General features: G+C 48.3%; 1 protein-coding gene across 1 annotated transcript; it reads left to right on the forward strand.

Moving 5' to 3' along the window:
• Positions 1-1,492: 1,492 nt before the first annotated feature.
• LIN28A (lin-28 homolog A) lies at positions 1,493-20,794 on the forward strand (the record flags this gene model as incomplete). Its single annotated transcript, XM_080691841.1, has 4 exons — positions 1,493-1,523; positions 1,968-2,164; positions 18,571-18,755; positions 20,578-20,794. 4 exons carry the CDS (start codon positions 1,493-1,495, stop codon positions 20,792-20,794), a joined length of 630 nt encoding a protein of 209 aa, XP_080547967.1.
• Positions 20,795-21,059: the final 265 nt, after the last annotated feature.

Genomic DNA, 21,059 nt, shown 5'->3' on the forward strand with positions numbered 1-21,059 from the left:
GCACACTTGTGGAGAAGACTGAATTCAGAGCAAGTGGACGCTCCCGAAAGCAGGCTCTGTCCCTTTAAATGGGTTGTAGCAGTGGGGGAGGGGAACTGGCCGGAGCTGGCATTGTCCAGTTTGAACTGAGCACCGGAAGTGAAGGGGCAGGGCCAGGGCCGTGCACTGAACCCCGGGCCATTGTCCATCTCCGACCAGGGCAGTAGCCACCCCCTGGCCCACCCTCTTTATCTCCTAGAAGGGAGGCCACCTCTTCAAAGGAGGAGACCCCGCCGCCCCAGAGTCCACCAGCCCCGATAGGGAAGGGTAGCGCACTTTAGGACGGCAACTCTGAGACCAGGAGGGTCTGGGAATCTAAAGGTCCCGAGGACAGGAGGAAGTACCGCCGCCCACCAATCCACCCCGTCCTCCCCAGCAATGGGTGGGAATAGAGTGGGGTGTGTGTGTGTGTGTGTGTGTGTGTGTGTGTGTGCGCGCGTGCTGGCGAGGGACACACGGCTCCAGGGATCTCTACCTGGAAGCGACTTCAGGCAGGTTTGGAAGGAAGAAGGAAGAGTTCTCCACACCCAATCAATTAGGAGCGCTCGGTTCTAACGGGGAGATCCAGGAAAACTGGTTATAAAGTCCTGGAGGAGAGACCTCCAGCTGTAGCCAGAGGCTGGGGACTTTGAGAGGCAGCGCCTTGGTCAGGACAGAGCAGCGGGAACTCCGGCCTTTCCTGCTCCCCCATCGCGGGCTTCCTAGTGTCCAGAACTCCAGGTCTATCTAAGCACACGGGGGTGGGGGTGAGAGCGGGTCAGCGCCAAGCAGCCGGGTCAGCTCAGAGGCCTGAGGGGGAAGGGGGGGATGGGCACTCAAGGACTGGGGGAGGGGGAGGGCTCATCCATTTCTCCCTTGACAGGTGGTTTGTGTTTCTGATTGGCCAGCGCCACCAGGCTCACACCTCCCTCCCCCAACTCTCTGGAATGTATAATTATCTGCGCGGGGGGTGGGGGTGGTGCGTGAGTGTGTGTGGGAGCAGTCACGTGGTTTTAAAACTACCCCCCCAAGTCCCCCACCTGTATCTGCTTTGGGGACCCCCAGTGAGTCCTTAAAGTGCAGGATCTTAAATTCTGGGGTACCCAGCACTTCTAGGGCAGTCGACCCCCCCTATCTCCAGATGTGCGTAGGTGGAGGGGGTATCAAACCTCCAGGTTTTGAGAGGGACACCCCAGAGGTGTCAGAGACCCGGAGCAGTGGGGGAGGGCCGGAGCCCTGCCGGAGGGGAAGGGAGGGGAAGAGCGAGGGAGGGTGGGAGGGGGCTGCCCGCGGGGGGTTGGGTCATTGTCTTTTAGAATTTGGGAGCCTTTGAAAAGCCGTGGGCCCTCCCACCGCTATTGTGCGGGGGAAGATGTAGCGGCCTCTTCTCCGAACCACCCCTTTGCCTCCGGACTTCTCTGGGGCCAGCAGCCGCCCGACTAGGGGCCCGGGGCCGCGGGCGCAGCCGACGACCATGGGCTCGGTGTCCAACCAGCAGTTTGCAGGTTCGAGCTCGGGACTTAGTGGGGACGCCTTAGCGTGCAGGGCGCCCAGGAGCCACATAGAAGGGAGGTGGAGACGTGTCCCCCGGGCTGCCCGCAGTGCCCGAGTCCGTGGGGCTGCCTGCTTCGCGGGACCGTCCCTGGAGCCGGGGACCCCGGTGTCCCAGGGGCGTCGCGCCCAGCCTGCGGGGGCGGAGGGAGCGAAGAGGAGGGGCCTGTCCCGCCGCGTGCCCCCGGCAGCGTGCGGTGGCAAGTCCAGCAAAACTTTCGGGGCGCCACTGGCCTCGGTGTGCGCGCGGGAGCGCGGGAGGTGGCCGGGGCCGCTTCGCCTGGCCAGCGGCTCGGTGGCTGCCCCTTCCTGTGTCCGCCCTGGCCGGACTCGGGGTCCTCCGCGGGCCCCTGCCCGCCCGCGGCCGGGTGGCTGAGCGCCGGCCCTCCCGTCTCCAGGTGGCTGTACCAAGGCAGCGGAGAAGCCGCCCGAGGAGGCGCCGGCGGACGCGGCGCGGGCGGCCGACGAGCCGCAGTTGCTGCACGGGGCCGGCATCTGCAAGTGGTTCAACGTGCGCATGGGCTTCGGCTTCCTGTCCATGACCGCCCGCGCCGGGGTCGCGCTCGACCCCCCGGTGGACGTCTTTGTGCACCAGGTGAGAGCGGTTCTGGTAACTTTACCGGGGAAGGCGGGACCGGGGACTCGCATCCGTGGGTGGGCGGGTGGGCTTGGAGGTGGGCCTGACGGAGGTCGAGGACTCGCTTTGCGCGCCCCCATCTCGGTCGGGGCGCCCCGATTCCAAGTCTCCAGGAGCTGGGAGCAGGCTTGATGGAGAGGCCGCGCAGATCATCCGCACCCCGCCCCCTTCCGGGAACCCCTCCGGCTTACCACGTGTCTGTTACCTCTTTCCCCTGGGAAGGGGGCAGGGGGCAGGGAGGTGACCCCATGTGGCAGAAACTAAGGTTGTATTGTGCTTGCGGGTGGGGGGAGGGCGAGCCGGCCGGCCGGCCAGGGAAGCACATGCGGGGCTGAGCCGGGCGCCCAGCGCCTTTAGCGTCTGAATGAAGCGCCGAGGGCGGGAGGGAGAGCGGAGGACCCGGCCGAAGGCTTACGACCCGGGAGTCGGACGCCTCCCCGTTGAGTGCAGACCTCACGCAGGTGGTCAACCAAAACTCATGTCCTGCCAGGGCCCTGCGTAGGCTTCAGGGTCCCCGAAGGATCCGTTTGGCGGCTGGAAAGCTCCTCGGGGAGACTCCTTCCAGTTTAGGACCCGGGTCCTTGCTGTCTGCTCCTGTCTGCAAGCGAATACCTTAGGAGCCTTCACATTCCTGGGCCAGGCCACGGGGAAGCTGGGTCGGTGCAACCCCAAGTTCTAAAGCAGGGCAGCAGAGTGTGGGGTGAAATTCAGTGTCGCCGAGCAGGGGGTGGAGGGAGGCTGGCCTCTGGTCCTATTCTCTTCAGCTTGGCATTTATGGCCCCAGACAGCCATTGATTGCTCTCCTAACATTCCTAGTCTCAAGTGAGAAGCCAGAGACTTCTGGTCCCCCTCCTCCCACGCTTCCCTTTCCTTAAGGTCCGAGAGGCATTCCACTGGTCCTGGGCCATTGGCTGCAACATAAAGGAACTTGCTGCATGTGTTGGGACTGGGCCTGGAAGGAAGAAATTGTTAATCCTATGCCCTGGTTGACACCCAGGCCGGGCAGGGAGGGGTTACTTCGGGGAGGTTGGCTTTAGGAGCCATGGGGGGAGGGGAAAGGAGGATGTGGGGATTAAGGGTTGGAGCCTGAGGGGTGGCATTCTGGAGGGGGAGGGGCGGGGAGGAGGAGGGAGATGCTGGGTGGACGAGTTGGAGGCCGCAGAAAAGTCTTCAAGCACAGCCCTCAGGAGGAGGCAGTTGAGGAAAAGCCAGAGAGAGAGGATGCCGGGAGACAGGGACCCAACAGTTACTGTTCCCTGTCAGTGCTCTGGGGCCATGGGCTTCTAGAACCGGACCTGAAGCAGGATGCTTAGCTATCCTCACCCCTATCTGGTGTTTTTATGCCCCCCACCCCATCTCATTTACATATGTGAATGATAACCCACAGGAAGTAATTGTGGGAGAAAGAAGGGAATTGGCCTCTTTAGATCTATTAAATCACTTTATTACAGGAACCAGCTTTGAATGGCTCTCCTCAGCGGGGGAGCAAGCCTCCCCCACTCTCCCATTTATCTGATCACAAAGAGATTAAAATCTTTCCTGGTCTGGAGACCACTGAACAGCTTCCCCAATTTTGGAAGGCCAGAAGAAGAGACAGATCCTACATTTTCTGTCTCTGCCCCAAAGGTTGCTATGTAGGGAGGGGCTGAGGGGTAGGTATTCCTACCCCTCTGTAGGGATACCTACCTGTACTGTACTGATCAGGTGGGGATCCCTGCTTCAGCAGGCTTACCCTTAGGGTCCAGAACAATTGGAAAACTATGCGATGGCACGGAGGAAAATAGGGACTTGCCCAGGAACTCTGGACTTCTGAGGATCTTGGATGCCCAGGAACCCACTGTCCAATAAGTTAGTTAGCAGGAGGAAGTTGAGCTGAGATAAAAGAGTCAAGAATTGTCTCCCTGATTCCAGCAATTCCAACACTGGTCAAAGAGGACAATAACTGGTGCTTATGATTGTGTGCTGCTGGGGCTTATGATTGTGTGCTGCTGGTCCACAAAGGCACCTTAGTAAATTAGGCAAGCGATTTGGAATCTCTCTGGATATCTAATGACAGAAATTTCACAGAAGCAGGATAACCCTAAGCACTGTTTGTTGGGAGAGGAAAGGGTTTCTGAAGTAGAAAGGGTAAGAAATCTTTAATAATACATCTCATTCTTTAATTGTTGGTGTTGGGCACCTGGAGGTGGGGTAAAGTGATAAGAAGCATAATGATCCCAATGTAACATTGCGGGGGGTGGGGAGCCCCTTACAAGAGAAGAGGAGGGAGAAGGGCACATGAAAGGCATTTTCCTTTTCCTTCCATGATTGGACTTGGAAGGTTCTCAACACGCTGTTAACTACTCTTTCTGTTGTTCTTGTTTTTGGCACTGGGGATTGAACTCAGAGATATTCTATTTCAGCGCTTTTTAATTTCTTTAAAATTTGAAATGGGGTTTTGCTAAGTTGCTGACGCAGGCCTCACTCTTGTGATCCTCATTTCATAACTACTTTTTTTGGGGATGAAACCTAGGGGCTTTTTTTTGTTTTGTTTTTGCGGGTCTGGGGATGGAATCCAGGGGCATTCGACCTCCGAACTACACCCCCTGCCCTATTTTCATTCTTTATTTTAAGACAGGGTCTCACTAAGTTGCAGAGGGCCTCACTAAGTAGCTGAGGCTGTCCTCAAACTGCGATCTTCCAGTCTCAGCCTCCCAAATGCTGGGATTACAAGTGTGTGCCACCACGCCTGCTTTAACTACTATTCAATTTGTGTGTGTGGTACTGGGGGTGGAACCCAGAGGCTTTCTATCTCTGGAATATACTCCCAGACCTATTTTTTATATTTTATTTGGAAACAGGGTCTCACTAAGTTGTTGAGAGCCTCACTAAGCAGCTAAGGCTGGCTTCGAACCTGCGCAATCCTGTCTCAGCCTCCCAAGCACAATGTGCCACCACGCCCAGCTATTAACTACTAATCTTTTTTTTTTTTTTTATGGTACTGAGTTTCCTGGAAACCCTTCTACCTTCGGGCTACACTCCCAGACCTATTTTATTTTTTATTTATTTATTTTTTTTTGGTGGTACTGGGGTTCCTGGAAGCCCTTCTACCTCCGGGCTATACTCCCAGACCTATTTTATATTGTCAAATTTGGAAACAGGGTCTCTTAAGCTAGCGAAGCTGGCTTCGAACCTGCGAGATCCTCCTGTCTCCATCTCCCAAGCACGGGATTACAAGCATAAGCGTGCGCCACCACGCCCGGCTTTAACTACTATTCTTAATGCTCCCTTCTGTATACTTTATTTTGTCCCCAGGAGTAAATGAGCGTGAGAAAAAGCCTGTCTTTAGCAGACCCCCTTCCCAAAATAAACGAACACAGAGATTTCTGAAACAGCCTTTTTATTCGGCCTTTTTAATCATAGTAATGGTATCATAATAATGGTAGGTGGCAAGGGTTCCTCAATCTCAGTGCTACTGATCTATTTTGAGCAGAGTAATTCCTTGTTCTGTCTTCTGTATTTTAGGAAGTACAGGAGTATTCTGGCCTCTACCCCCTAGAAGCCCCTTGGATGTGTCAGTTGTGACACTCAAAATGTCTCAAGAAATTGCCAAACCTCTCTTGGGAACACAATCGCCCCCTTTGAGAAAGCGTTTTATAGAGAAAGCTAGTAGAGCAAGAAAGAACTAAACTGTTCTCTTCTTGCGATTCACCAAGAGAGCTAAAATTCCTATGGCCATTTAAAAGATTTTGGCTCAACGTATGTTTTTTGTGGCTCAAAGCCCAAACGGTTACGATTTGTAGAAATTTGGAAATAAGGAAATTTTCTTGCTTTCCACAGCTCTTCAGAATCCAGATATGCCTAAATTGGCTGTCTGGCTAAAACGCTCTGATTAGAAGGCTCAGGAACAATCAAACAAAAAAAGCCCATAGCTGACCAAGGACCAAGTTGGGTCGGGAGAAAACATTTTCACTGAGCTGGAAAATTGAGGCTTTTTCTGAAGGAGATGAGTAGGGGTGGCAAAGCCCTTTGTCAGGGTCTAGGTTAGAGCCATCGGGGTTAGGGGGCACATTCAGCCTCTTTTCACCCGATTTATAACATCGTACCTCTGCTAACTTCGTGTCTGGTTATTGATGTACTTGTCTTGCGCTCTCCTAAGCCACGTGTAAGCTTTGTGAAGAGAGGAGCTTAGATGTCTGGGTGACTTTAGTAGGATGCACTTGGGCTAGATGAATATGGACAAGGGGATCTTGAGGACCTTGGTGAATCAGGAGAACACTGGAGGTCTATGGCAGAGCTCTCCTTCCAGAGAAAGACTAGAGACAGGATGGGTGGTCAGTGGTAGCCTGCTACAATATGGCACCATGAAAATTTGTAGACCTGATAGGATCCTCTGTGTGTGTGTGTGTGTGTGTGTGTGTGTGTGTGTGTGTGTGTGTGTTACTGGGGATTGAACCTGGAGGCATTCTACCTCTGACCTACACCCTCAGCACTTTATTGTTATTTTTTAATTTAATTTAATTTTTTTTTTTGCAGTACTGGGGATGAAAACCAAAGGCATTATACTGCTGAGCTACACCCCCAGCCCAGTTTTTAGTCTTTTATTTATTTATTTATTTGTGTGTGTGTGTGTGTGTGTGTGTGTGTGGTATTGGGGCTTTTCTACCTCCGGGCTATACTCCCAGACCTATTTTATACTTTATTTGGAAACAGAGGCTGGCTTTGAAGCTATGCGATCCTCCGATATCAGCCTCCTGAATGCTGGATTACAAGTGTGTGCCACCGCGACTAGCTTTTTTTTTTTTTTTTTTTTTAATTTGGCTTCATTAAGTTGCTCAGGGCCTCATTAAGTTGCTAAGGCTGTCCTCGAACTTGTGATCTTCCTGTCTCAGCCTCTCTAGTACTGAGATTACAGGTATGCATTAACCAATCTGGTGTAGGATCCTCTTGTTAATGGACTGAAAGCCACTAGTTTGGTTTATTAGTTTGTTTATTCCCATGTGGGTTCATGTCTTTTTTTTTTTTTTTTAACTGAGAGGTATTCTATTTCCAAATTACACTCCTAGCCTGATTTTTTTTTTTTTTTCTCATTTGGAAACAGTGTCTCACTAGGTTCCTGAGAGCCTCACAAAGTTGCCAAGGCTGGCTTTGAACCTGTGATCCTCCTGTCTCAGCCACCCAAGTACTAGGATTACAAGCGTCTGTCACCACGCCTGGCCGTCTATTTTATTTATTTATTTATTTATTTATTTATTTATTTATTTATTTGTAAACTTGGTAAAGAAGTTCTTGTCTTTACCAGGAGACATGCTCTCTACACAATGTTAGACAATGTTCCAAGTAAGGCTGTACCACCATCTTGAGCAAAGCTTCAAACACAAGGAGCATCTACCTTGTGCTTGGTGACATTTCTGCCTGCCCTACAGGGGGTTTTCAGTGACTTTTACCAGATTAACGTTCCTAATCAATCACCTACCTGCCCTATGAAATTCATGGTTTGTTTGTTTTTCGGTACTGGGGAGTGAAATCAGAGGCATTCTACCTTCGAGCTACACCCCCAGCCCTAATTTTATTCATTATTATTATTATTATTGTTATTATTATTATTAGTTTATTGTTTTTTGGTGGTACTGGGGGTGGAACCCAGAGGCTTTCTACCTCCGGGCTATACTCCCAGACCTTTTTTTTAATATTTTATTTGGATACAGGGTCTCACTAAGTTACTGAGAGCCTCACTAAGTAGCTGAGGCTGGCTTCGAACCTGTGCGATCCTCCTGTCTCAGCCTCCCAAGCGTGGGGATTACAAGCGTGCGCCACCATGCCCGGCTATTCTTTATTTTTGAAACAGCCTCTCACTGAGCTGCAGAGGGCCTCTCTAAGTAGCTGAGGCTGTCTACGAACCGCGGTCCTCCTGTCTCAGCCTCCCGAATGCTGGGATTACAAGGTTGCGACACTACACCAGGCTTAATTCTTGATTTTGAAACAAGGTCTCACTTACCTAGCTGATTCTGGCCTCAAACCTGGGATCCTCCTGTCTCAGCCTCCCAAGCACTGGGATTACAAGCGCATCACCACGCCTGGTTGTGGAATTTGTTGTTGTTGTTGTTGTTGTTTTTTGTAGAAAATGCCCTAGGTGATAGTGCACCTCCCTTTCTGCAGGCATGAAAAACAATTTTGTACAGTCCCAGTATAAGGTAGAAGGAGATTTTTAAGATAGTAGTACATAGTTTTCAGATGGTCTCAGGTTGATTTTAATTCAAGCATGAAACAGAGTTGAAAGAGGGTGCTTGGGTTTCTGGCATAAAACTCCAGGATCCATCAGGGTGGTGGTGGGTGGGGGCAGGATGGGAAGTTTGCACCCTCTTTCAACTCCTTTCTTATAGGAGGAGGAGGAGTTGCGAGATAGACCTGCAAGCAGCTGAGAACCCCACAGTCCTCTCTGCTCTAGGCTCCTGCTGCCTGGCCTACTGTACCTGCGGGCGCACAACGCCATCTTGTGGACAAAAGCAGGCAGGAACCCCCTAGGTGGTGATTTGAGGAGTTGGCTTCCTGGAGCCTTTGGTTCTGGACATCACTTTCCCCGCTCTCGTTGACACACGACACCTCCACTCCATGAAGTAAACTTCTGAACCAGATGGTTGGTTTCCTAGCCCCTACCAACACTTACTTCCACAAATGACGCCTAGGTAGAGATCTGAGACCACAGGGCTGAGTCATTTTATTATGGCACTAGGGATCGTACCCAGGGGCATTTTTTATTTTGAAACAGGGTCTCACTAAGTTGCTGAGGCTGGCCTCAAACTTCAGTCGTCCTGTCTCAGCCTTGCAAATACTGGGATTACAGGCTTGTGCCACCATGCACCAGCTGTACTGAGTCATTCAAATTATTTTTGTGTTTGTTTGTTTGTTTGTTTGTTTGTTGTGTACTACCAGGGATGGAACCCAGAGGCATTCTACTTCTGAGCTACACCCCAGCCATAATTTTATTCTTGTCTCAGCCTCCCAAGTACTGGGATTGCAAGGTTGCACCACCACTCCTGGCTTATTTTTTATTTTATTTTATTTTATTTTACTTATTTTTGCGGTGCTGGAGGTAGAACCTAGGGGCATTCTACCTCCGAGCTGCATCCCCAGGCCTATTTTTTATTTATTTTGAAACAGGGTCTCACTGAGTTGCAAAGGGCTTCACTAAGTTGCTGAGGCTGGCCATGAACTGTGATCCTCCTGTCTCAGCCTCCCAAATCTTGGGGTTACAAGCATGTGCCACAGACCTGGCTCGTTTTTTAATTTAATTTTATTTTATTTTATTTTATTTTGTGGTTCTGGGGGTAGAACCCAGAGGCTTTCTACCTCCGGGCTATACTCCCAGACCTATTTTTATATTTTATTTGGAAACAGGGTCTCACTAAGTTGCTGGGAGCCTCACTAAGTAGCCGAGGCTGGCTTCGAACCTGTGCGATCCTCCTTTCTCAGCCTCCCAAGCTCAGGGATTACAAGCGTGCGCCACCACGCCCGGCTTCATTTTTTTAATTTTTGAAAGAGGGTCTTCCTAGGTTGCTGAGGCTGGCCTCGAACCTGTGATCTTCCTGTCTCAGCCTTCTAAGTACTGGGATTACTTTCAGTGACTGACCAGGGTGCTTATTATTACTCTTCTGCCTCTGTTGTCAAACTGTAACATGGAGGTCATGTAACACCCAGCACCTGCATTTGATATAACTCAGGCCAGGTGTAACACTGCTCAGCCTTCAGTAAGCATCAGTAGCAATATGCTGGGTAGTAGAGTACTTTGTTTGTACACCGCTAGGGACCTAGAACTGACACATAAACTGTGTAACTTTGAGCTAGGATGACCAAGGGTGTTTAGGAGAGCTTCAGTTTGGGTTCCTGTGAACTCAGAGCAAGTACCCTGGAAAATTCTGATTCTGTTGCCATGTACGTGTGACTAAAATGAGCAGTGTTGGGCTTGGAAGGGACCTGATTGTCCTGAAGTCTGAAGTCCTGCCTGGACATGAAGGAAAGAACCAGAGACTCTACTTTTACTCTGCATTTTCTGAGTGACCAGAAGGTCTATTCTGTGTGTAAATAAAGGCTGAGGCTGATGCTGGGGTGGGTGTTTAATGTGGAGTGTTGGCAGAGGCAGCTGTCCAGATACTGAGAAGGGAGCCGAAGGCCTAAGTACTTTAACTGGAGAGATTCTTTACCTTGGCATCAAAGGTAGAGCATGGTAGCTCACACCTGTAATCCCAGTGTTTAGGAGACTAAGACCAGGACGATGGCAAGTTTGGGGCCAGCCTCAGCAATTTAGGGAGAACCTGTTCCCAAATTTAAAAAATGTAAAATAGGGCTGCAGTGTGGTTCAAAGGTAGAATGCCCCTAGATTCAATCCCCTGTATCAAGAAGAAATAAATGCAGGCTGAGTTTAAGTGGCCCCAGGCAGGCTGCCCACCTTCCTAACTTGGACAAATTGGAAAAGGAAGATGGTCTTCCTCTCCCCTCTCCCTTTAAAATGCTTCTCTGAATAAGTTATTAAGGCTCCAACCTAGAGGGGAGGGGTCCTCTTTAGTTCACTTGGAGGGGTGCTGGGCAGGCACCTGAGAGAAGGGGAGAGAGCTGCTGGAGGTGACTGGGGAACCCAGCAGATCCACCTGGAAACAGAGGTGTTGCTGTATCATTTCTCCCACCCGGGACCAGAACCCCAACTGGGAGAGGAAAGGAGGAACTGATCCCCCTGGCTGTGGGGGAGGGCCAGAGCCAGAGGAGGGGGGTCTGCGCCTTGGAACTCCAGGAATCTGACCACCAGAACCAACCAGTGTCAGCTCTTTGTTCCCTGGACTGGGCTCTGTTGGGGGAGCTGGAGCCTTGCCCCTCCTCCCCCAGGGCCTTTTCTTTTTGGAGGGGCTGGCGAGGGGGCGGGGCAGCTTTGTGTGTGGCTGGGGGTGGGGTGGGGGTGGTACAGGAATTTCAGGCTCCTTTCAGATGCAGGCCTCGGGAGGCTGGCTTGGTGGGACTGCATGCTGATTACCTATCTGATAAGGAAGGAATTCCAACTATGTGTTTGGGAAGGAGCTGGGGAGGGGGCAGGGAGCCACCTCTGGAGACCACCAATTTAAGTCTTGGCTAGCCAGTAAGGTTGAGGTGCCTGCCTGGGCATTTTGTGCTCTTTAAAAGTGTTAATGAGACCTCAAGTCCTGCCCTGATGGGGAGGCCCAAGAGGACTAGTCAATCTCAAACCGTCCCCATTTATACTGTCTCCTTATTCTCATGGGCCTATAAGAGTGGAAGGAGGAGAGTGTTGCTCTTAGTAAACCAGTGCCCGGTTTCTGCTTCCACAGCTGGTTGGTGATAAAACCCGGGTTAATTTGGAGTGGTTCTCACCGTTACCCTGCCCCCATCCAGCCCAAAGAGGTGGATAATTGCCCCCAGAGGATTTATGTGTGGCAAGCAGGTGAAGTGTTAACTACTTTTCATGCATAAAACCGCACACCACCACCATAAAATTAGTATATACTTCATTTTATAAATGAGTACCTTGAGAAGGGAAAGGCCCTCAGGCCTTTAAACCTTGCTGACTACTTAGCCGCATCACACCTTGAGCTGCCCTGGGGAGAAGTCTGTAGCACCTCTGCACACACAGACTTTTAACCTCTTGTCCCAGCTCAAGAAGACACCGATCTAATCTAAGTTTAGATTTAGGGTGGCGATATTGTGCAACAGAGAGGGGGAAAGGTCCTTTTGTCATTAAAGTGTTTTTCTTGTTTTATTTGTTTTATATTATTTATTTCTTTTTGCAGAACTGGGGGTGGAACCCAGGGGCATTCTGTCTCTGAGCTATACCCCCAGCTCTATTTTGTATTCTTTATTTTGAAAACAGGGTCTTACTAAGTTTCAGAGGGCCTCGCGAAGTGGCTGAGGCTGGCCACGAACCTGTGACCGTGATCCTCCTGTCTCAGCCTCTCAAATACTGGGATTACAAGCCTGAGCCACCACGCCCGGCTGTTTTTTCTTGTTTGAATACTGTGTTGAATTGGCTGGAGTGGGGGGGGTCTCCAGAGTCTTCACTAACCTCTGTGTTCCTGTGGCCAAACAATAAGGCCCTAGATTTGATCCTCAGCACTCAATGACAACAACACCCAAAACAAGTGAAGGACTGTCCCAGACCTTTATTTATTTATTTATTTATTTATTTATTTATTTATTTATTTTGGTGGTACTGGGGTTCCTGGAAGCCCTACTATCTCCGGGCTTTACTCCCAGACCTATTTTATACTTTTTTATTTTTGGAAACAGGGTCTCTTAAGCCAGCATGGCTGGCTTCGAACCTGCGAGATCCTCCTGTCTCCGCCTCCCAAGCCCAGGGGATTACAAGCGTGCGCCACCACGCCCGTCTATTTATTTTTGAAACTGGTCTTAAACCAGCCTGGTGGCACATGCCTGTAATCCCAGTACTTAGGAGACTGAGACAGAAGGATCAAGGTTTGAGACTAGCCTCAGCTACTTAGTGGAGTCCTTCACAACTTAGACCCTGTTTCAAAGTAAAACATAAAATAGGGCTGGGAGCACAGTTCAGAAGTAGAATATGCCTAAATTCAATCCCCAGCAAAAAATATACAAAAAGTATATACAAAAAATATACAAAAAGAAATAGGGTCTTGCTAAATGGTCGAGGCTGGCCTCCACGGTGCTCTCTTTCTGTCTCAGCCTCCCAAGTACTAGTGTTGGGGTGATAGATTCATTCCTCAACTCAAGGACTCAGGATCTGAAGGGGTCTTGGCTAATGTGAGGGAAAAGAATTTCAGCAGGTGCCAGTCAGACATAGAGGTTTATTTAGGAAAGCAGGAGGTCCACATTCAAGGGAAAAAACGGGCCATCTCAAGAGGGAAAGGGGACATTTTAAGGAGCTCAGGGCTCCCTTTTTATAGGGTTGAGCAAGGGGAGGTAAGTGAGGAGGGCCTCAGTCCAGTGGTCCCCGAGGCAGTTTATGGCGGTCTGGTCAGCTTTAGGGAAGATGATCTTAGTCCAGTAGTCCTGAGACAGCTTATGGGGAAAATTCCTGGTGGTCTGGTCATCCTTCGGGTCCTCAGGCTGAATGAGGTCTTTATGATCTGAATAACTGGAAAATGTCCTAAAATTAGAGGTTTCTCAAGATAATCTATCTTATTAACAATGCATAGGGCAATCACAGTCTTTTTCCAGTTAACTCTAGGATCTACATACAGACTTCCCAGAAATTTGGGAGAGACAAGGCCGGGAAAGAGAACTGGTTTGGAGAGTTAAGAGTTGAAGCACTTTAGTTCCAGATTCTTATAATAAAGTTGTATTTTACCTTTCCTTCCTATCTCCTTTCTACCTACTTTTTTTTTTTTTTTCTTTTCTTTTCTCTTTTGTGGTACTGGGGATGGAACTCAGGGGCATTCTAACTCTGAGCTATACCACTAGTCCTATTTTTTTAAATTTCCTTGTCTTTAGTTTTTGGGTTTTTTTATTGGCGCATTGTATTTATACATCATAAGGGGGTAAAAAACTTGTGTAGACATCAATGCACACATGGCGCAGCCAGCCCCCACCAAGTCCCCACTCCACTCCCTCTCCATCACTCCTTCCCATGCTTGGCTTAGTGGTTGACTATGATAGGAATAAGCCTATTTTTTTTTTTTTAATTCTTTATTTTGAAACAGGGTCTCACTATGTTGTGGAGGACCTCACTAAGTAGCTGAGGCTGTCTGTGAACCTGTTATCCTCCTGTGCCAGCCTCCCAAGTACTGGGATTACAAGCATGCACCACCATGCCCAGCTCCTACTTATTACTTCTACGTCAGCAGGGATTATAGGCATGAGCCACCATGCTCCACTTCATTGGAATACGTCAATGATAGGAAAGTTATGAATAATGATACATGAAGTAATTACCACATACTTGATATTTCCACACCTGCACAATCTTCAGTACAACCTGTTGAGTTGAAAGGCACTATTCTCCGAGAGATCTGAGGTCCGGAGGCACTGACAAAGGTCACACAGCCGGCAACTGAGGAGCCAGCATATCATCAATCGGGATGCCTCTGGCTCCCAAGCCTATATACCCTGAACCTATATCCTTGAGGAAAGCTTTGTCTTTTGCAATATCATCCTAATTAAACAAACAAAAAATAGTTGGGTGCAGGGACTAGCCTGGGCAACTCCCTGAAACATTGTCGTGAAGTGAAGAAGGTTAGGGGTGTCACTGAGTGGTAAAGCACCCCTGGGTTCCCTCCCTCGTACTTACAGAAAAAAATGAAAGAAAAGATGATTGAGGAATTTGTGTATCTCATCTGGTTAATAAGTATGTTTTTTTCTTCAAGTCCCAGTTATTCTATCAGCATAGAATTTTTTTTTTCTTTCTTTTTTACAGTACTGGGGATGGAACCCAGGGGACATTCTACCTCAAAGCTACACCCAGCCCTATTTTTTATTCTATTCTATTCTATTTATTTATTTATTTTTCTGGGAATGGAACCCAGGGGCAATCAACCTCCGAGCTACATCCTCTGCCCAATTTTTTAGCTGAGGCCCTCCAGCAACCGCAATCCTCGGGTCTCAGCCTCCCAGCATGCGCCACCGCGCCTGGTTTAGATTAGAGTTCTTGTGCTTCCTATTTGTGGATGCGGTTTGTGCACAGTGATCCCTTTCGTGTCTTTGAGCCCCATTTTCTAGGACTCTTCCTTGTTGACATATTTGACACATTCTTAACGTTTTACTCTAATAGATGAAGCAAGCTGCAATGAAGACTATCTACCTCCTCAGCTGGGCGTGTCAGCACATGCTTGTAATCCCAGCACTTTAGAAAATTAAAGGATAGGGCTGGGGTTATGGCTCAGAGAAGCAGGATGCTCCTGCCTTTCATCCTCAGTAACACACACACACACACACACACACACACACACACCCCTCCTTACTGGCTCGGCACACTGGCACACTTCTGTAACCCGAGTTACTTGGGGCTGCATCAAGGAGCATTGCTTGAGTCTAGGAGTTCAAGGCCAAACTGGACAACAGAATTAGAACTCATCTCTAAATAAATAAGCGAATAAATTGGGTATGATAGCACACGCATATAATTCCACTACTTGGGAGGCTGAGACAAGAGATTACAGATTCTATGGCCAGCATCTGCTACTTAGTGACCCTGTTTCAGAATAAAATAGGCCTGAGTGTGTAGTTCAGGGGTAGAATGCCCATGTTCCATCCCCAGCACCACACATACACACACCAAAAAATTGATTGCTTTGTTCATCATTAATTGGTTCAAAAAAATGTGACAGACATTATATGAGCTATCAAAATGTTGAACTACTGGGACTTTACATTCTTTTTTTTTTTTTTTTTTGGTACTGAGAGTGGAACACAGGGACTTTTCTACTTTGGGGCAATACTCCCAGACCTATTTTATACTTTATTTGGAAACGGTCTCTCTAAGTAGCTGAGTTTGGCCGCAAACCTGCGATCCTCCTATCTCAGCCTCCCAAGCACGGGGATTACAAGCGTGTACCAGCATGCCCGGCTACTTTACATTCTTTTTAATGCCTGTGTGGTATTCATTATTCTGGATATCATAATTTCAACGATGGTTGAGTAAATTAAGGTAGAGCCTTAGTAAGCTAGTACTTCCAAAGCCAGGGGTGGTGGTGCATGCTTTGTAATCTCAGTACTTGAGGGCTAAGACAGAAGGATCACAGGTTCACAGCCAATCTTGGCTACTTAGGAGGCCCTCCACAACTTTGTGACCCTGTTTTATTTTTTATTTTATCTTATTTTTTTGGTGGTCCTGGGGTTCCTGGAAACCCTTCTACCTCCAGGCTACACTTCCAGACCTATTTTTTTATATTTTTATTTGGAAACAGGATCTCTTAAGCCAGCACGGCTGGCTTTGAACCAGAATGATCCTGTCTCTGCCTCCCAAGCGCGGGGATTACAAGCCTGCGCCGCCATGCCTGGCGCTGTGACCCTAGTTTTTTTATTTTATTTATTTATTTATTTATTTTTTTTTCCTTTTTGGTGGTACTGGGGGTGGAACCCAGAGGCTTTCTACCTCCGGGCTGTACTTTCAGACCCATTTTTAAAATATTTTTTTGAAACAGGGTCTCACTAAGTTACTGAGAGAGCCTCACTAAGCAGCTGAGGCTGGCTTCGAACCTGCGCAATCCTCCTGTCTCAGCCTCCCAAGCACGGGGATTACAACCGTGCACCACCACACCAGGCTTGTGACCCTGTTTTAAAATAAAGAATAAAGCCAAACGTGGTGGCTCACGCTTGTAATCCCAGCCTTTGAGAAGGTGAAACAGAAGGATAAAAAAAGAATTAAAATGGCTGTAGGTGTACTTCAGAAGCTCCAGGTTTCATCTCCAAATGGATAATTAATTTTCCAGCAGAATTTATTGACTAATTTTTTCACCTATTGACTTTTTTATATATTCTCGTGTCTTTATGACTTTCAATTTTAATCCCCTGATCTATCTACTAGGTTAGGTCTCTCTTTTTTTTTTTTTTTTTTTTTGCGGTACTGGGGATGAAACCCAAGGAAGGGTATTCTACCTCCGAGCTACACCCCCAGCCCTATTTTTTATTTTTTAATTTGAAACTGGGTGTAACTGAGCTGCAGAGGGCCTCAGTAAGTAGCTGAGGCTGTCAGTGAACAGCGGTCTTCCTGTCTCAGCCTCTCAAATGCTGGAATTGCAAGTGTGCGCAACCACGCGATTTATCCTTCAACCTTCAATAACTTTTTTTTGTGGTGCTGGAGATTTAACACAGGTGCGTTTTACCGCAGTGCTGTACTTACAGCTATTTTTACTTTTTATCTGGAAATGGGGTCTTGCTAAGTGGCTAAGGATGCTTTGAATTTGCAGTCTCCTGCCTCAACATTCCAGAGTATTGGGATTATAGGCATGTGCGACCATACCTGGCTCAGTAACATTATTTTTATTATAATTTCTTTCCTTTTTTTTTTTTTGTGGGTAGTGGAGGTAGAACCCAGGGGCATTCTACCTCTGAGCTACACTCCCAACCCGATTTTTTATTCTTTATTTTGAAGTTGGGTCTCACCGAGTTGCAGAGGGCCTCACTAAGTAGCTGAGGTTGTCTGCGAACTGCAATCCTTCTGTCTCAGCCTCCCGAATGCTGGGATTACAAGCGTGTGCCACCACGCCTGGCTATTATTTTTTATTATTTTAAATTTAGAAAAACATTTAACATTTTGCCCCATTTACTTTTCTTTCTTTCTCCTTTTCTTTCTGTGATACTGTAATAGAGCTCAGACATTCTACCTCAGAACTACACCCTCAGCCTATTTATTTATTTATTTATTTATTTATTTTGCAGTACTGGGAGTGGAACCCAGTAGCATTCTACCTCTGAGCTACACCCTCAGCCCTTTTTTTTTTTTTTTTTGGTGGTACTGGGATTCCTAGAAGCCCTTCTACCTCTGGGCTACACTCCCAGACCTATTTTTACATTTTCTTTTTTTTATTTGGAAACAGGGTCTCCTAAGCCAGCGCACGCGGCTGGCTTCGAACCTGCGCGATCCTCCTGTCTCTGCCTCCCAAGCGCCAGGATTACAAGCGTGCGCCACCACGCCCGGCATCAGCCCTATTTTTTTTATTGTTTGTTTTTAAACAGGGCCTCACAAAGTTGTAAAGGGCCTCACTAAGTAGCTGAGGCTGTCTGCAAACCTGCAATCCTCCTACTTCAGCGCCCAGTTACTGGGATTAGAAGTATGTGCCACCATGCCCAGCTTGCTTTTTTTTTTTTTTTTTAAGCTCTGTTCTTAGTGTATTTTATCAGAATACGTGTGTCCCAATTTGGTATATTCCATTAATAGGTACTGTAACAGTAACCTTGAAGAACTGAAATAAATTTTGCTGCCATGATAATTTCTTAAATTGTTGAACTTTTTCTTTTTGGTACTGGGGATGAAACCCAGAAGGGCTTCTACCTCCAGGCTATATCACTAGCTCCATTTAATTATTTATTTGGAAACAGGGTCTCACTAAATTACTGAGATTGGCTTTGAACCTGCAATCCTTCTGTCTCAGCCTCCCAAGTACTTGGATTACAAGTGTGCACTGCCACGCCCAGCTTTTTTTCTGTTCTTTTTTAACTTAGAACTTTAAACTGAAAGGCTACAAAAATGTTTTGGTACCTATGTAGATCATCATGGCTTTTGTTAATAATGTAATGTAGATTTGTGCCGGTCTTTATTATGGTGACTCTTGGGATTTAGTTTCCTTATTAGTTAGGTAGGAATACTATCACCCTTACTCTTTCTACTGTACAGGAAGAGGTTTGTGCATTGTTGGTTTTGGGGTACAATAATGGAAATGAATGGTAAAATCTATCACGTTTTCCTTCACCAGAGTAAGCTTCACATGGAGGGCTTCCGGAGCCTCAAGGAGGGCGAGGCCGTGGAGTTCACCTTTAAGAAGTCAGCCAAGGGCCTGGAATCCATCCGAGTCACCGGCCCCGGGGGTGTCTTCTGTATTGGGAGTGAGAGGAGGCCAAAGGGGAAGAACATGCAGAAGCGCAGGTCCAAAGGAGACAGGTACCGCTCGAAGGCGGCTTGTGTAGGTTGCCGGGGGTGGGGGGCCAGGGGGCCAGGGGTCGGGCTGAGGATGGGAAAGCTTTTTTTTTTCCTTTGGCGGATGGGGAGGTGGAACCCAGGGGCATTCGACCTCCGAGTTACACCCTTGCCCTATTTTTTATTCTTTATTTTAAAACAGGGTTTCACTAAGTTACAGGGGGCCTCACTAAGTAGCTGAGGCTGTCTGCAAACTGCAATCCAAATTCTGGCATTACAAGCGTGCCCCACCATGCCCAGCTTTGGGGAAAGCTCTTAAATCTGGCACTTGGGCCATGTTGCCAAAGGTGGACGATGCCTGTGGCTCCGGGCAACACCTGGATGGTTGGGGTGCAGCTCACTTTGCTTAGGAGCTGCAGCCTCTATTGCTTAGTAAAGAGACACTGACTGCTGTGGTGGTTTTATTTATTTATTTATTTATTTATTTATTTATTTATTTATTGGTAACTTGGGGTGGAACCTAGGGACATTCTACCTCTGAACTATATCCCTACCCCTATTTTTAAGTTTTTATTTTTGAAACAGGGTCTCACTGAGTTGCAAAGGGCCTCGCCAAGTAGCTGAGGCTGTCCTTGAATCACAGTCCTCTTGTCTCCGCTTCCCAAATGCTGAGATTACAAGTAGGCATCACCACACCCAGCTCTGTGATGGTTTTAGAAATAAAACAGACCATGGGTATGTCAGTGATGGGACAAAATGACATGTTTCTCTTTGCTGTTTTGTTTCCAAGTCTTCAGTTGGCTGGTGTCTGTAATCTTGCTATTGGGTTTAAAACCTCTTGGCTCAGAGCAGATGATATAACCTGACTTTTATTTATTTTTATTTTTTGCGGTACTGGGGCTGAAACCCAGGGGCATTCTGCCTCTAAACTACACCCACACCCTCAGCAGCCCTATTTTTTGTTCTTTGTTTTGAAATCACTAAGTTGTGGAGCGCTTCACTAAGTAGCTGAGGCTGGCTACTTAGCTGAACCCAGAATCTCCTGTCTTAGCCTCCCAAGTACTGGGTGGCAAGCGTGCGCCAACATGTCTAGCTGTAACCTGTCTGCTTTTTTTTGAGGGGGTCTGGAAATGGAACCCAGGGGCATTCGACCTCTAAGCTACAACCCCTGCCCTATTTTTTATTCTTTATTTTGAAACAGGGTCTCATTAGGTTGCGGAGGGCCTCATTAAGTAGCTGAGCCTGTCTTCGAACCCCGATCCTCTGGTCTCACTCAGCCTCTGGAATGCTGGGATTACAAGCTTGCCCACCACTCCCAGCTCGTAACCTGGCTTTTTAAAAATTTCCTTTCTGTATGATAGGCCATTCCTCAGGTCATAGTTTGCAGCTGGGAGTCAGTGGCGGTATTCTTGGTATCTTGTTATTTTTAAGTTGACATGAACCTGAAGATAGCCTTCTAGTTGGATTTGGAAAGTACTTAGAGATCCTCTTCCATATTTCTCTATTTAATAAAGCAGGAAGCCGGGCGTGGTGGTGCACACTTGTAATCCCAGTACTTGGGAGGCTGAGACAGGAGGATCTGGGGGTCGCAGACAGCCTCAGCTACTTAGTGAGGCCTTACTGAGACCTTGTTTCAAAATACAGAATACAAAATAGGGCTGGGGGTGTATCTTGGAGGTAAAGAAAAATAATAATAACAATAAAATAAAAGTGGGGAAACTTGATCTCCAGAAAGAAAGGTGGCTAGTGACAAGACTGGACCCGGGCTCGGGTGTCCTCCCTCTGGGGAGGCTTCTGGCCTCTTCTCTTGCCTCAGGCACACTTTTACCATCTTGTTTTCCACCAGGTGCTACAATTGTGGTGGTCTGGACCATCATGCCAAGGAGTGCAAGCTGCCACCCCAGCCCAAGAAGTGTCACTTCTGCCAAAGCATCAGCCATATGGTGGCCTCGTGTCCACTGAAGGCCCAGCAGGCCCCCAGCTCCCAGGGAAAGCCAGCTTCCTACAGAGAGGAAGAAGAAGAGATCCACGGCCCTGCCCTGCTCCCGGAGACCCAGAATTGAGCCACAGCAGGCGGGGGCTATTCTTTTGCTATCAGGAGTTCAAGGAGCAGACATCAATCGGCAGAGTGGAGAAAGTGGGGCTAGGGTGGGTTGGGGGTAGCTGGCACCGCCATGTCTCAGGCCGGGGTTCCCAGCAACATCCCGTCTTCCCGCTTGGTGGGGAGAAGGGGTGAGGCAAAGGAACTCCACCCACGCTCTATCCAAATGAAGCTGAGGGCTTGGGGGCAGCCACCCTGGAATCTGCATGCTTTACCTGGGGCTACAC

Source organism: Muscardinus avellanarius (genome assembly GCF_963383645.1).
Source record: "Muscardinus avellanarius genome assembly, chromosome: 3".
NCBI lineage: Eukaryota > Metazoa > Chordata > Mammalia > Rodentia > Gliridae > Muscardinus > Muscardinus avellanarius.